Here is a 16,894-nt window from a genome sequence, read left to right on the forward strand (position 1 = left end):
GTGTTTTTGTGTAAACACACAGTGCTATGTTTCACATTTAAGAATATATTTAGCTATTGACCAGAGAGGCTGGGAGCCTTTGAACGTGATCTTGTTTGTTGGCATGTCTGTCGCTGGGTGTGTGGGTGGTGGTGAGTGTGCGGGAGGAGGGGGGGGGGGGGGGGGGGGTTGTGGTTTATGAGCCTTCAGTTCTACTCCATTTATCCTCTCTCAGACATCCAAAGTGACAGCCACATGGACCGGCTGCCAAATCTCTGTGTGACCGTTGTCGGAATTGTGCATGACCCGCAGAAAAGGTTGCCCGTAGCCTCAGGGAGGCCTCTAAGAACACTGAAGGGGCCTGCATGTGGGTTCTGTTTTCCAGAACATTCTTTGGAGTGACGAGCCTGCAATTCCATCAGGTGCAAGGCTCGGTCTCCCTGCGTCTATCTTTATCTCAACGTTCCTGCCGCTTATCTCCTCGTCTGTTGTACCGCTACTGCTTTATCAGCCTCTAAATCTGCACATTCTTTTGCTCTTTGTAGTACACAAAGTCCCCGAAATCTATGTTTCTGACTTCAGCAAGCTCTCATGGTGAAAACCATGACATGTGTTCTCAAAACGATACAAAAAAAACGTTTCATTTGAAATAAACTTGATGGTGATGGTGTGATGAACAACTTTTATTTCTCTCTCAAGCTATGTGAGTTTTAAAAGATGGTAACTAGTGACTCCTGAGCCTCCTTTTCTCCTCCTTTCTCTCCCAAGTGAGGGGAATCTCTGTGGAGGTAGGCTTCATTTCCCCTGAAACGGCCATTAATCACAGTCCCTGACAATCAGTGGAGCCCAACAGGGCCATTACGCGCTAAGAATACGCCACTCAGGCCCTGTCAGAAGACCAACAAAAACATGTCTCAGGAAGCAATAGGTTAAGGGTGAGATTTTTGATACGGTCGTTATGATAACGGCAGCGGCTAGTAATCAGTTAATCAGTAATCAGTTTAGACTGTCTGCGTACTCTCTCTGTGTGTGTGTGTGTGTGTGTGTGTGTGTGCGCGCTCAAGAGTTTCCTTGCCTTGGCTGTGTGAGAATGTTTGGCGTCATGCCATCCCCTGCCCCCATTCTGCTAGATCCAGATAAACACTGCCTCGCATACAAAAGGAGGACTCACAGTGCCCGCCTTGCACACACTCAGAGACACTCAGCACACACACACACACACACACACACGCACACACACACACACAGGCACACACATACAGAGGGAGAAATGGCCTCAGTTCCTTTATGTGGTGAGAGAGGGCAGAAGTTTGTCTAAGACACACACACACACACACACACACACACACACACACACACACACACACATATACACAGAGCGAGCGAGCGGGCGAGCAAGAGAGATGTTCTTAGTTCCTTGATGTGGTGAGTGGGCAGAAGTTTGTGTGTGCACCAATGTCAATTTTACACACACACACACACCCATACCCCTTTACACAGCAGCAGCATTTAGCCCTGTGTGGTTTGTCAGAACATTTCAGAATTAATCCCACTTCCGTTCCTGTGAGTCATTGGACTGGGGGAGAGAGAGAGAGAGAAACCAATTTTGTTTCATGGCATTGGCACTGCTGTCCTTCTGTGTGTTCTATATGCACAAGTGTGTTCACAACTGTGTGTGTGTTTGAGTGAGAAACTGAACCGCCACTCGACCCGGCCCATGAATAGCGGCTTCCCAGCTCTCTCCTATGAGCCAGTCTGAACAGAGCTGTGGTGTGGTGTGAATGGAATTCTCTTCGCTGCCACTGAATGTGTGAATGGGCCCACCTAACATGATTATAAATGACACACACACACACACACACACTTACTCGCCGCCCACCTACACACACACACATGGCCTGCTGTAGTGCCACAACCACAGGCAGTTATAATGAATGTACATATCTCTCTCTATTTTCCTCTTTCAATCTTTCTCTGTGTGTGTGTGTTGATTATGATGATTTATTATACTGAGGTTAGTCATGTTTCATTGGGTGTGTGTGTGTGTGTGTGAGAAGTGTTTGTTTGTTTGTTTTTTGATGAATGATGAGTGATCATAACACACTGAGGTTCCTGCTGTAATTTGTACTGAGGTCTGTGGCCTGCTCTGTTTGCCCTGTAGGTGGAGTTCATTGGAATGAGAGAGTGACTCCTCACCCAGTCCAGTCGTCTGGCACACAGAAGGGAGCAGAGGTGACATGCCTCTTTGACGGCAAGTTGGAAACAAATGGTAAGGTGTGGTGTGTGATGTGTGATGTGATGTGGTATGTGGTGTGGTGTGGTGTGTGACGTGGCGTGGTGTGATCTGGTATGGAGTGTGATGTGTGATGTGGTGTGGTGTGGTGTGATGTGTGTGGGGGGGGGCTGCTGCTGTACCCACCTCAGCTGTTTCCCCAGGCAACACTTTAGAGCTCCCACCAAAGGATTTCTTTAGTTCTTCACCCATCAGTAGTTGTCCACCTCACTCGCAGTCTCGCACGCACGCACGCACGCACGCACGCACGCACGCACGCACGCACCAACACTGCATTCTCAGGGTTGATGGAATATTGAGCAGGCTTTAGTTGGGGGAAAGTGGAACATGTTCACACATTGAGTTAGGTATAGCTTTATAACTGCAGTTTTTAATGTGTGTGTGTGTGTGTGTGGCCCCACGGTAGAAAAAAAATCAATCTCTGTTGTTCACTGTGAATAGCTTTTGTGTGTGCAGCCCCTGTGTGCATAATGATTTGGATATATACAGCTGCATGTGGGCATGAAGGTCAATCCAGTTTAAATCACAGTCATCTATTTCCTATTACATATGTCCAATGATGCAATTAATTAAACGTCTAATGTCTGGTCTCGCCCAATCAATTTATGGTTGAAATATGCACAACATGACCTCTTTTTAAATGTATGCAGCTTGAGTCAAAAAGTTTGATTCCGTCTGTTGAACTGGCTGGCTGCCAAAAGAGTAGTCCTGAGGGAGTAGTAAATAGCAAGATCTGACAGCTGTATTGCCTCAGTTGGGAAACTGAAGGTTACCAAATGTGTGCCTGTGTTTTTGGACACTTACAATCTCTGTGTGTGTGTGTGTGTGTGTGTGTGTGTGTGCATGCGTGTGTGCAAAGAGTAATAACTGGTTGGCATCTTGGGATGATCTAAAAAATATGCCATGTTTAATAATGAGGACTGACTCTTTCTCTCTCTCTCACTGTCTCTCTGTATGTGTGTGTGTAGACTCATTGCCATGCCTGGTGGGATGGGGGTTCTTTCCTGTGTGCTGGTATCCTCGCTGCTAGCCACCCTATGGTCCAATCTGGCGCAGGCCTCTGAGCCCTACCCCACCTTCCGCCGCAACGACACCCTCTTCGAGCACCTGGCGCTGCACCCCAACGCCGCGCTGGGCCGCGTCTACCTGGGCGCCCGCAACCGGCTCTTCCAGCTGTCCGCCGGCCTCTTCCTGGAGGAGGAGGAGACCACGGGGCCCGTGCGGGACAGCCGTGACTGCCTGCCGCCCATCACCGAGCAGAACTGCCCGCAGGCGCGGCCCACCAGCAACCACAACAAGCTGCTGCTGGTCGACCCCTTTAGCGAGCAGCTGATCACGTGCGGCAGCGTCAACCAGGGCATCTGTGAGAAGCGCAGTCTGGACTCGGTGCGGAAGCTGCTCTTCACCGCAGAGCGGCCCGTCGACACGCAGTACGTGGCCGCCAATGACCCCAACGTGACCACGGTGGGCCTGGTGGTGGCCGGGGGTCCGTCGCGTCCCGGGCGGCAGCCCGTGCTTTTCGTGGGCCGCGGCTTCACCAGCAGCCACCCGCCCATCTCCACGCGCAACCTGGCCTCCGAGCCCATCTTCTCGTACGAGGACACGGCCAAGCTGGCGGTGGCCGGACGCCTGTCCGAGTACGACCACCACTTTGTGGCGTCGTTCGCGCACCGCGCGCACGTCTACTTCCTCTTCTACCGCCGCGACCTCAAGTCGCAGTCGCGAGAGTACCGCACGTACGCCTCGCGCATCTGCCTGGACGACTCGGCCTACTACTCGTACGTGGAGGTGCCGCTGAGCTGCCGCTCGGCCGCTGGCAAGAACTACAACCTCCTTCAGGCCATGCGCGTAGGCCTGCCCAGGGCTTCGGGGCAGGGCGGCGGTGCCACCACGGACTCGCACCTGGGATCGGAGATCCTGCTGGGGGTCTTCTCCACGCGCTCCACCTCGTCCAGCCGACCCAGCGAGGACTCGGCGCTGTGCGTGTTCTCGCTGGACGAGCTGGACCGACGGATCAACGCCACACGGGACCTCTGCTACACGCAGCACGGGCGTGCCGAGAACGGCGCCGAGGCCGCCTACATCGAGTACGACGTCAAGTCCAACTGCGCCAACCTGCCCTCGGTGAGTTCAACTGCCCTCCTCCTCTCCAGTACTAGCCGGGGACAGGTTTCCCAAAACCATAGTTTCTAATTAAGCTAGCAACTTTTCCCATTGCCATCCAACTAAGTTGCTAACAGGTTAGCAACTATAGTTTTGAGAAACGCACCCCGGAGTAGTAGCACTCAGTTAGGTCACTTCTTTTGTGTTTGGTATGCCATTATGAAATGCCAAGCCTGAATAAGGAAATTGCTTTTGGATGACATCTGTTGGCACTACTAATTGACCCCCGTGTTGCCCGTCAGCTTCTCCCAACCGTTTTTGCAGCACAGCGACATATTTTTGCATGACTGATGGTGTAATCGTCATTAATGGCAATAAAAGCCATTTTCATACTGTCTTCTATGAGAGTGCACCAGCAGGTCTGCTTGTGCCGTGATAACGCTGGCGGCTTCCATTAGGCTAACGGCATCAACGCGCCTCTAATCTTTTAGCGTGCAGCAATGTAATCACGTTAGAGAGTAATCAATTAGATCTCCTGTTTGTTGGTCGGACCTTGTTTCTGTGATGTCACAGTCGCTTTGGGAATTTGTCATTGTGAGCATGCAACGGGCACAGATGGGACCAAGGCTGACGACCTGTGTGTGTGTGTGTGTGTGTGTGTGTGTGTGTGTGTGTGTGTGTGTGTGTGTGTGTGTGGTGACATTGATTTGCCACACATTTAATGATTTCCCCCGGAGACGCCACAGCGCTCCCAGCTGGCGGTTGGCTCCTCGCCCGCAGCCCACCTTTCGCAGATTGGGACAAGACGGCGCGACGCGCTGGCAGTGGGATGGTTAATGGGATTTACCAGAACACAATCAATATTTCAGATTACCCCCTCCCCCATTTACCAGGACAGGACACTTTTAACAAGGGTCGACAAGGACGGATAGTCAGGACAGTAACAGGGTGGGGCAGGGGGTGGGGGGGGGTTGTGGGAAGGTGGTCACAGAGGGAGAGAGAGAGAGAGAGAGATGTGGAGAAGGTAGGAAGAGGTGATGCTGTGTTTGTTGACGTCAACCCCGGGAGTGAACATAGCACGCCTTTGTATAGCTAAGCATGCTCCGTGCTGATGCTGACATGTCCAGACTAGACTCTGGATGAGCTATGTTTACACTATGGGCACTCACACAGACAAATCATAGCTCATGGTGTTCCGTGTTATTCTCAACCAAAAAGCCTGCTTGTGGATCCATACAAATCCCAAGACAATAGACAAGAGATTTATGATGCCCAGACTAAAACAAACCTCACTTCTAAGTTCCCAGATCACTCTGGGTGATATAAATGATGATGGTCCTTCATAGATGTTCCCAGAGGTTTGGAGCTGTGGAATAACCAAGATGAGTGTTTGGAGAACAATCAGGCGGAATGGACAGAACCCAGAAATATTCAATGTGCTAACTTTCATTATGGCCGTGTTTGTAATAAGATTGTTGATGTTCATCATGAAGGGAACAGAGTCGTTGACGAGTGACTGTGTGTCTGGGCACTTGTGTGAGTGCTGTGTGTCTGCTGGAGTGGAGCACTTTAACAGCCAAAAAATAGAAGCTATGTCAAATCTCCTGAAAGCTTCCAAAGCCTTTGAAAGGGGCTGCCAAATGCCTGCAATACCTCCTCTCTAACTCCATCTCCAACTCACCCAGTTATAAATCTTTCAAATGTGAAAAAAAGGTAAAAGGAAAACAATGAAGAGTCTTTGTTAGAAAGAACCATCTCGGCTTTTTGAAGTTGAAAACACAAGTGTCTACTTGGAAAATGTATTTCAGTTTTCTTGAATTGTCTTCATCTCTTTGTACTATTAGAGTTTAAGCTGCATTTGAAGGTTTATTAATGAGTGATTTTATGTTTACTGACTTCACGACTTGCTGTCTGTCTGGTTTAGAATACCCTTGATGCTTACCCTTGCGGATCAGACCACACCCCTAGTCCAATGGCGAGCCGGGTGCCGGTGGAAGCTGAGCCCATATTGGACAGTCCGTCCGCCCGTCTCACTGCCGTGGCCGTCAGCGTGAGGGCGGGACACACCATCGCCTTCCTGGGAGACTCCAAGGGCAACCTGCACAAGGTGAGGCTGGAGCGTCGATCAGCTGTGTGTACATGCAAACATGCCCGAATGTGTCACTTCACAGCCTAGTCAGACATCCTTTATTAATGAAATGGCTTTGAAGTGAGGCCAGTTTGCAGGCATATTCTCTCTTGTGTACACCTACATACGCACACATGCAGATGCACACGTATGCAAGCAAACACACACGCACACGCACACGCACACACACGCACACATACTTATACCACACACACAAGCATGTAGTTTTACCATGTCATTGTTTTTATATTATTGATTGAATGGACATTATTGTTTTATTATTGCTTTTCCCCTCATTTTCATTGATTATTTTATTAGGCTATTGATTGAATTGATATTGTTGTTTATTATTACTATTCTCCTTATTATATTTGACCTTCATTCTAATCTGTTCCCTGTTAAATTTTAAATATTATGTCGCTTTGGACAAAGGCGTCTGCCAAATCCATAACCATAAGTAGAAAGAGAGACAGACAGACACCTTTTCCAACTGCGTCTGATAGCTGTGCATCTGTCAGATGGGTTCATTGGCCTGCGAGCCTTGAACCTCTGCCTCTGCCTGTCTCTGTAAATCAGCCTCAGATCTCTCCCCTCTCATCCCATGCCAGGGGCTCGGGGTCAGGCATAGAGGGAGCTCTGTGCTCAAGAGGAATCAGCCGTGGACCTCCGCAAAAAGCTCCAAGAATATTATTAGGCTCCTAGTCTTGCCAAGACGCTAATCTGTCTACAGAGTCTGCAGTGTGTGTTTGTGTGTTTGTGTGTGTGTGTGTATGTGTGTGCATACTTGCGTTTCCCTAACCTGCAAGTACAGGCACAGCACCACTGTCTGTGTAATGGGCTATTATCTGTGACAGACCATTTTAATATGTAATACAAGAAGGGAGGGCATCTATCATGGCTGTTCACTTGTTTTGTTCTCTGTTTAGTTTATCAAGCGTGCCTTAGTCATTATTTTTACTCTTGGCTCTCGGAGGCAGTGAGGTCATACACCATACTGACCATGAAACCAGTGCCAGTGTGGAGAGCTGGCTGTCCAGAGATAGTTCATATAAATTGGGTGCTTGTAAAAGGTGTCTGTGCGTGTGTGTGTGTGTGTGTGAGGGGTGGTGTTTGTCTACATATTGCCAATCATCCACAGAGAGGAGATCAGGATGAATGTCATGACCTAGTATGTCCATAAACAGAGTTCAAACAGAGAGCCATGATGGGACATGCCTCCACCGTCTGTCCAGCGGTAAGGCCACTGCCCGTGCGTGTGCGGGAGCATACACCGGACAGCTCAGCTGTAGCTCGGGGGCCACTAGCGCTGCGCTAACGTGGTGCTGCGTGATGGATGGACATCTGATGGCCTTCGGGGGCAGCGTGCGCACCCTCCTCTGAGGAAGAGTCTTAAGATGGAGTGACAAACGTCAGATAACGGAAGGACATGTTGACGGCCGTCTTTTGAGATGACCTTTCACTAATCCCTCTGTGTTTGTCAGTCTCTTCAAAAGAATGGAGGAAGGACGTGAAAACAGGAGAGAATGAAAGGAACGTGACATGGAAGAAAGTTTTAGAAAGATCTGAGATAGTAGTGTGGTGAGAAGGGAGAGGGAAGAGAGAGAGAGAGAGAGAGAGAGTGCAAAAATATTTTTCTATGCAAAAATATGTCATGCTAATAGCTCTCTTGAATTGAATTGAGAATTGAAGTGTGTGTGTATGTGTGTGTGTGTGTGTGTGTGTGTGTGTGTGTGTGTGTGAGATATATTCAATGATGGACTTTCCTCCACTGAGTGATCCCGTAACAAGGAAAGAAATGAGCCTCTTCGCTCAGCAAACAGAAATGACCCAACCAAGACACTCACACCCTTTTGACCATTCGCTCTCGGCATGGGCTAACCGTGTGTGTTACCGATAGCGTCGTCCGGCTGCCCATGACTCGGCTCTTTGTGTGCAAGTGGACCCGGCGCAGCTATCACTCAGTGACATCATAATGGAATCCTGACACAAACACACAGGTCTCCATTGTCGCCATGGAGACGCGCCACACAAGGGCACGGGGCTGTGTGTCATAACCCAGAGGCAAATAGCGCCCTTGTCACTGTCTGACACACACACACACACACCGCACACACACGGGCCAAGCTGCTGAGATTCACAGCTCTTATATGAATGATCTCCCTTTTTCTCTGTTATGTGTAGACACAACAGCAGAGGATATCCCTCTCAGCTGCATGCAGCCCTATGGGAAGTCTGTGTGTGTATGTATGTATGTGTGTGTGTGTGTGTCTGTCAGATGGTGAGTTAGTTGGTGAAAGACCCAGTGTTCTGATGATCTTGACTGCATTTACGGGAATGAGGTCCTGCTATGTAGAGCATGGGCAAATATAGAATTTGCTTATAGGAGTCCTATTCAAGTGAGATGCCCTCTCTCCATTTTGGACTGATCTCTCTGGTCTGGTCACAGCTCTCAAAGATTTGGGAATGAATGGACTGTACAATCAACTCTCACTTGAGTACAATAATTCTTTTTGAAAACAGACATTCAAATGAGATTGGTGTTATTTCCACTCATTGGCATATACACATTTGTTGTTGGCAACCACTAATATGATCATTTGTTGTTGGCAACCACTAATATGATCATGAGGTTTGTGTATCTGTGGCTACTTATCTTGAAAGTATGTTAAAACAGACTGAGTTAACAAAGTTTTGAGGTCATGTTTGCTATTGTTCAATACTCACTGTTATACATGCTGTAAGGCATCGTTTAGTTTTGCATCGTTCAGTTTTGTTGAACTGAGATAATGCTTGAAGGTCTAATGTATCAGTTTGTTTTGCTGTAGCTTGGCATGATGACATACTGGTGTTTCAGTGCATGTGTAGCACTCAAGAGCCTTCGCTTGTGTTCGCCCTGCTCTGATGTCATTGTTTTTATAAGGAACGGCTTTCTACTCTAAATCCAGTTCTAAGCTCTCTTCCACCACCGTGCTGTACACATCCAGACAGTGAAATAAACACAGAGTTAAATTTAGCCATGAGAAATAACTACTGGGCTAAATTATATTCTTACTGGTGTCTGTTACATAAGGACTTGAAACCCAACAGGTCTTCTGAAGGTTTGAGGTGTATTTTGGACACAAATATGGCACGCACACACACATGCTCTCGCAGACACACACACGCACATATGAAAACATCCACGTCTTCCAAACAAAATGTAGTTCACAGCATGGGAAAGGAGTTTCACTGTGGCAAGTGGGTCTGATTATTTTTTTTTTCTCTTGTTCATTTCCTCTGATGTGTTAAGTTTCTACATCAGCTAGTATGCATTCCCACTCATTCATCCTTTCATTTAACCTTTTCACATGCCATTTGAAGATTACTATCTCAAGATTAGTTTATTGCTGCACCTCATTATTCTTGTATAAGAGAGTAGAATTCTTGGGCTCTGGCCCCTCAACACTGCTGCAATATATAATAATAATAATAATAATAATAATAATATGTGATAATATCTGTGATTGAGTGAATGTAGTGTGGAGGGTCCAGTGAAAGACATGGTTTTGCGATGTAAGATTGCAGCTGTCTCACTGACCTTATTAGTTGTGTCTGGATTACAGCTTTGCCAACCAAACATTTAGCTGTAATTGCCAGTAATGACACATGTCAGAAAGAGACTAGCCGGGGGCGTTGAACCTAAAAACATCTGGTGCGGACCGACCTAATGTCTGAGGATGACCAGCAGTCCCAATGCTGACTAGGAAGTTTATACTGTAATCACATGAGGTTTATTTCTGTTGATTCTCTGTATTTTCTTAATCTCTCTCTCCTTTCTTTCTCTCTCTCCCTCCCTCCATCTCCCCTCTTTTCCTCTCCCCCTTCTGTGTGTGTGTGTGCACACTTGCCTGCCTGTGTGTGTCTCTCTCTCTCTGTGTGTGTGTGTGTGTGTGTGTGTGCCTGCCTGCCTGCCTGTCTGTGTCTGTCTCTGTGTGTGTGCGCGTGCGCAGGTGTTCCTGGGCCCGAACGGTGAGGTGGAGGAGTACGCAGTCATCAGTATCCAGCCCAATGTCCCCATCAGCAGCGAGCTCATACTGGACCAGTCCGAGGAGAACCTCTACGTCATGACCCACACCATGGTAACACATACACACATACACACATACACACATACATACATACATACACACACAAACAAAAGCAGACGCAGATGCAAATGATGTATTGAAGTCGAGAGTGTTGGGTGTGACACAGACACACATATTGTATTGGAGTGGAGAGTGTTGGATGTGACGGGCTTTGTTTGTGTTGTGGTCTAGTTGGAGAAGAGGCCCGTAGCAGAGTGCCATCAGCACACAGACTGCCAGTCCTGCCTATTCGCCCACGATCCGTACTGTGGCTGGTGTGTACTGGAGGGAAGGTGAGTAAAACACACACACACACACACACACACACACACACACACATACACACACACACACTCATACATGATAAAGTATGAAATTATAATAAATCGAGCCTCCTTTTTGTTACAGCTGTTCTGTGGCAAATTGGACAAATCTTTAACGGCATTGGATTTGTCTGGTTTTGATTATTAATGCTTATGGAGATCTGAGTCTAAGCAACTGTGTGTCTCTGTGTGTCTCTGTGTGTGTGTGTCTGTGTCTCTGTGTGTGTGTGTGTGTGTGTGTGCATCTGTGTGTGGCGTGTGTGTGTGTGTCGCAGGTGTGGCCAGCGTACAGAGTGTGCACGTGGGGCACAGGAGGGCCAGTGGCTGTGGAGCTTTGATATGGAGCAGCAGTGCCTGAGTGTCCAGACCCTTCAACCCTCCAACATCAGCCGCGAGGAGAAGAGGACTGTACGTATACACGCACACACACACACACACACACACACACACACACACACACACACACACACACACACACACACACACACACACAGAACAGCTGCACAGATGCACACATATATATGCATTCCCACAGTCCTATGTGGATGGTTACGTCTGCACACAGACATGCACGCTCGCTCATCCTCACACCTTTGAAAGCCCCGGCGTGTCCTGACACAGTCCAACAGCTGCGGAGTAACGACAATGGGCTATACACTGACCCTTTTCAGTGTTGGGAAAGTGAAGAATTCTCTCACACACACACACACACACACACACACACACACACACACACACACACACACAGTCTGCCCCATCCTCCTGATGTGTTGTGGTGTTCCCTGCACAGGCGTGGGCAGCTCTTCTCCACATCTCATGTATTCACTGTTCAACTCAGACCCATAAATAACAGCCCTGTGTCTTACTTTACTCTTTTTTTCCGCCGGGCTCCGTCAGCGATGCGGACGATTCCCGGGCCCCGACTGCACCGCGTGAAGCCTCTGCTTGTTTTTCTAGAAGGCTAATGAGGCGGGCGGTGGGGGGGCGGCGGCGCATGATGACTATCAGGCTGCTACGAGTCCGTCCAACAGGAGGAGGAAAAAAAAGAATCCGCACCATAAATCAGACGTTTGTTGAAATGGCTGCAGATGACAGCTCCGATAATGTGCAGACTGAGATTTATTGTATTAATGTAGAGATCTCTAGGAGGGTGTTGAGGAGCAAATGGTGGTTGAAGGGGAGTGTGTGTGTGTGGTTCAGGCAGTCATCATGGACAATCCTTACATTCTTTCCTATCTAGCCCATCACAGTTCCAATTCTTGGAAATCACCCCTGGAGATCTGCCATTTTGTAGTGCTGCTTTTCGTCTTAGTCTCTCTCTCTGACACACTCTCTCTCTCTGTCTCTCTCTCCTCTTCTCCTTCTTGCAGCTCTCTCTGTCCATCCCTGATCTTCCTCGTCTGGAGCTGGGCGAGTCCTACTCCTGCTACTTCGAGGAGAACTCCAGCCCCGCCACCATCACAGACGAGGGCATCACCTGCTCCTCGCCCGATGCCAGCAAGGTGCCCGCTGTGCCCCCACGACAAGGTGAGCATCACAAGCACACACACACACACACACACACACACACAAAACACACACAAACACTCCAGTGCATTAACAGAGTCCCATGTGCTCTGAACTTCCATAAAGCATTCCATTGCTTGACCCATATTTGTTTAGTTATATTTGGAGCATTTGTGCTCAGGGCTATACTGGATGAGGGTGTGTGTGAGACTGTGTGTGTGTGTGTGTGTGCGTGCGTGTGTGTCGTTTAAATAATTGGGGGCTGATTAGGAGGTTATGCCCCAGGCTCTTGCTGTGAGGAGGACTATGTGGGGACACAAGTAGACAGTGGAGGCAGATTGACAAGATCTGCGCTAGAGCTGTATGTTTTGACATGCCTCATTGTGTCCAAGGGCTTGGGGGCATTCTTCTAAATTTGTGTTTATTTGTGTGTGTGTGTGTGTGTGTGTGTGGAGTGGGGGCGTGTGTGTGTTTGTTAGAGGGCTCACAGAGATTGAGCAGATCTTAGCCGTCTTCAGAGCCCAGATGGACTCTATTATGTCTGTCATGTTTTGACTCCCAGTTTTAAAGGGCTTTCGCTTACACACACACACACACAGACACACATTCTCCACTTCCTGTGGAGTTGTGTTTTGAAGATCCTGCTGCTCTTGGAAGAGAAGGGACCGTTACTGGAGCTGCTTGGGTCCCACAGTAATAAGCAGCGATAAGCCTCTGTAAATATTTTTAGACCACTGATAAAGGCAGCAGCAGGCCAGAACAGAAGATGCTAACCTGGCGCCCATGCAGACGGCCTCGCTTAAGCCTTCTCTTTCTTCTTTTTCTTACTTTCTCATGCATCTGCTTCTCTCTCTCTCTCTCTCTCTCTCTCTCTCTCCTCTCTCTCTCTCCTCTCTCTCTCTCTCTCTCTCTCTCTCTCTCTCTCTCTCTCTCTCTCTCTCTCTCTCTCTCTCTCTCTCTCTCTCTCTCTCTCTCACTCTCTCTCACACACAGATTTTGTCACGGTCACCCTATCGGTGCGTTTCGGGGATGTGGTGGTCACCTCCAAGGAGTTCACCTTTTATGACTGCAAGGCTGTCAAAGAGCTGTCTGGAAGTATGCCGTGAGTACCCACACACACACAGACACAGACAGACAGACACAGACACACACACCCTTATCACCATATTCACTCACCTGTCACAGCACTCCCTCGTTCATCTCGTCCTCTCACATGTGGTCTGCTCACTCTTTAATGGCACTGTAGAGAATCTGGTGAGAAACATGGCGTTTAATAACTTCACTGAAGTTAAACTCCCACTGAGGCCACTCAACCAGATCAGGAGAGGACGCCCATTGCCAGGTGGTGGTGAAATACGAGGTGATTTGAAGCTCTCGGCTCCATAAAGCGATTTCATTAGCTTCAGTTTATCCTCCTCTTTCACTCTCGCCATCTCTGGAGTCCTGGAGACGCATGGCATTCTTCCCTCCCCATTCCTGTTCTTTTTCACTCTGACTTCTGAGAGTTTTGCTCCCTATAGTATTTCACTGGTGACAGGCAGACTGTTACCTTCAGCCGAACGTGGCAGATTTTTGGCTGCCGTTTCCCCTGTCTGGCTGCCTGTCTCTGGGTGGTCTTGGTGAGAGCCCTTTGAAAACATCCCCTGCTTTGCACATTGAGATCTGACCTAGCTTTGCCCCCCCCCCCCCCCCCCCCCCCCACACACACACACACACACACACACACACACACCATACCCCCCAGCCCCAGCAGTGGTTGGACTCTGTCAGGTCTTGGGAAGGACTCTGTGAGTGAGTCCAGGGAGGTCCATTGCTGTGTGTCTCGCTGGAGTGACATGGCTGGAGTTCAGGGTCATCTCTCCCTGGTGGCCTCTTCCTCCAGACTGTTCTCCCTCTTCTACTACTTCTCCCCCTCATCTCCTTTCCTCTCCCTCTCTCCCTCAATCAGTCCAGTGGAGGCCAGTGTGTGTCCATGCTTGCACACTATTGACAGACAGTGTATACCTCAGTGCCCAACACAGGGACCAGAGATTTGGTTCTGACCAATAGTTATTTCTCAATCTCAATTCAATTCAATTTAATTCAATGATGCTTCACCTCACTGTGTGTTCACTGTGTGCTGAGTGTGTTTCACTAATTCACGGATTGGGATAAATGCAGAGACCAAATTTCCCTCACGGATCAAAAGAGTGTATATACTTATGAACTTTATTGGCATGACTGTAAGCGTTACAATGTTGCCAAAGCAGTAGTTACATCAAAAGAATTAGCAATTAATAGTAATAATAATAACAATTGACATGGAATATGGAGAATAATAAAAAATAATAGAACATTAGAGCACGCACACACACACACACAATCTCACTCCCATCTCTGTCTCCTACTCCCCTCTTGTAACTCTCAACTGTCCTGTCCGCACAGGCCAAAATTCCACCAAAAATACTTCCATACTTGTATAGAAAAAAAATACTTATAAACTTATGTATAAAAATATACTTATCCTTAATTATTTATAAAAAACACATGACTTCCTCTATGTGCCACACTCTTTTCTTATTGCTATAGAAATCAATAACAATTTCCAGTTTTCATTTGTTTTCTGTGAGCTGTTGTGCTGTCTCTGTCCTGCTGTTTGCTACGACCTGCCCCCTCACTGTCCATCTCTGATGGCGTCTGACCGGCCGCTTCCTTTTCTCTGTCCACAGTTGCCGTGGCTGCGTGCTGAGTCGCTGGAGGTGTAACTGGTGTGTCCATCAGCACGTCTGCACACACAAGCCCTCCTGTGACCAAGGACTCATCATTTACAATGAACATGTGAGTGACTCTGCAGTAGCCATGGATATGGTAGATGGACGTGTGTGTGTGTGTGTGTGTGTGTGTGTGTGTGTGTGCGCGTGCCTATGTGTTCATCCATATTCATTTCCACCCCAGTTCCCATAATGCATTGGTGTGTCATCTGGTTTGCATTAATATTAATACTGCCAGTGTTTGTTTATGTGTTTTAAGTTTTGATTTCAGTTGTTTAGTTTTATTTTCATTTTGCTTTTATGTTTTCTCTTGTGTCCTCTCCTACCCCCCCCCCCCCCCCCCCCCCCCTCCTGCCCTCCTGCCCTCCTGCGTGGTTCCTCTCCCCTTTCCCAGTTCATAGCCCCCACCTCAGTACTGCCAACGAGCCAGCTGGTTACGGTCACCATCCCCACCACCACCCTGACCACCCCAGCCCAAACCACCAAGGCCCCCACCAAGCCCCCAACAACCCCCGCCCCAACTACAACCACCACTACAACAACTACTACTACTACCACTACTACTACCATTCCTACTACTGAAGCTCCAACCACCACCACCACCACCACCACCACCACTGAAGCTACAACCACCCCTGAGACAACCACCACCACGCTGGAACCCACCACGCCGCTCCGCACCACCGCAGCCACGACGCAGGAGCCCACGTTGGCCCCCACCACCACCGAGGCCCCGGTGCCCGCGGCAGACCCGACCGCCTCGCTGCTACCCGATGCCCAGACGGTGGCCGTTCTGGAGGAGACCACCTCAGAGGAGCTGGTGCTGGAGACCGAAGCCGAGGCCGAGGCGCAGAGCGAGACGCACGTTGCCGTGGTGACTGTGGCCGACCTGCAGGTAGTCGTCGTGGAGACGGATGCGCCGCCGGTCACTGAGAGGCAGCAGGTGATTGCTGAGGAGGAGGAGGATGCTGAGGTGCCCCTCGCAGTGCCGAACGCCCCATCACCACCACCACCACCACCACCACCATCTCTGGAGGAGCCGGGGGTGGAGATGCTGGCTTTCCCCAGCAGCCAGTCTCCAGAAGGGGGGGAGGCCCCCACCGATGCCCCCATGGAGACCTCCCAGGAGAGCCCCATCCTCCCAGACCTGGAGCCCACGCAACTCCAGCCCGACACGGGCACCGACGCCCCAGAGGAGGACGGCACCACCACAGCTGACCCGGAATTAGTCCAGTGGCCCGGGGAGGAAGTGGTGGCAGCGGAAGAGGAAGGGGATGAGGCGGCGTTGAGCAGGGCCGAGAACGACACCGCCACCTTCTCGGCGGCCACCATGCTGTCTGGCGACGGCGAGGCAGAGCCTGGCGCTCCCGCCTACATGCAGCTCCTGGACGCCGACTCTGAGCTGGACTACCAGTACGACATGGCCGACGGGGCTTACCTGCCGGTGAGTCCAGACCCTCTTGGGAGTGCGTGGCTGACCAGGCCGCCCAGGTCACTCTGACGGACCCCCCTCCTCAGCCTCTTCTACAGTACTTAGAGCAGTCTGTCCTCTCACCTCACCTCTCCTCTCCTCTCTGTGTTAGTTTCAATTCAGTTTCCCTTTCAGTTGAGTTACACCCCCTTAATAACCTGGAAAAACAACTACATACCGTAGTTGTTTTGGTCTTCGTGTTATTTAAGTTCAGCTATTCTTTAACAGACCATTT

The 16,894-nt window shown here is 49.4% G+C and overlaps 1 protein-coding gene across 3 annotated transcripts in view; it reads left to right on the top strand.

The window, feature by feature from the left end:
* Nucleotides 1-16,894, top strand: part of plxnb1b (plexin b1b) — a 79,475-nt gene that overhangs the window by 45,228 nt on the left and 17,353 nt on the right. The window contains exons 3-12 of one of the 3 annotated variants that reach the window (XM_042090507.1): nt 2,141-2,248; nt 3,241-4,396; nt 6,300-6,482; nt 10,493-10,621; nt 10,802-10,902; nt 11,208-11,340; nt 12,303-12,459; nt 13,432-13,540; nt 15,147-15,255; nt 15,583-16,632. In XM_042090507.1, the coding sequence (XP_041946441.1) occupies nt 3,251-4,396; nt 6,300-6,482; nt 10,493-10,621; nt 10,802-10,902; nt 11,208-11,340; nt 12,303-12,459; nt 13,432-13,540; nt 15,147-15,255; nt 15,583-16,632 (3,117 nt within the window). In that variant the 5' untranslated portion in view covers nt 2,141-2,248; nt 3,241-3,250. The remainder of the gene's footprint in view (nt 1-2,140; nt 2,249-3,240; nt 4,397-6,299; nt 6,483-10,492; nt 10,622-10,801; nt 10,903-11,207; nt 11,341-12,302; nt 12,460-13,431; nt 13,541-15,146; nt 15,256-15,582; nt 16,633-16,894) is intronic. The other 2 variants (XM_042090506.1, XM_042090508.1) reach the window with 2 other exon arrangements.

Source organism: Alosa sapidissima, chromosome 4 (genome assembly GCF_018492685.1).
Source record: "Alosa sapidissima isolate fAloSap1 chromosome 4, fAloSap1.pri, whole genome shotgun sequence".
Taxonomy (NCBI): Eukaryota; Metazoa; Chordata; class Actinopteri; order Clupeiformes; family Clupeidae; genus Alosa; species Alosa sapidissima.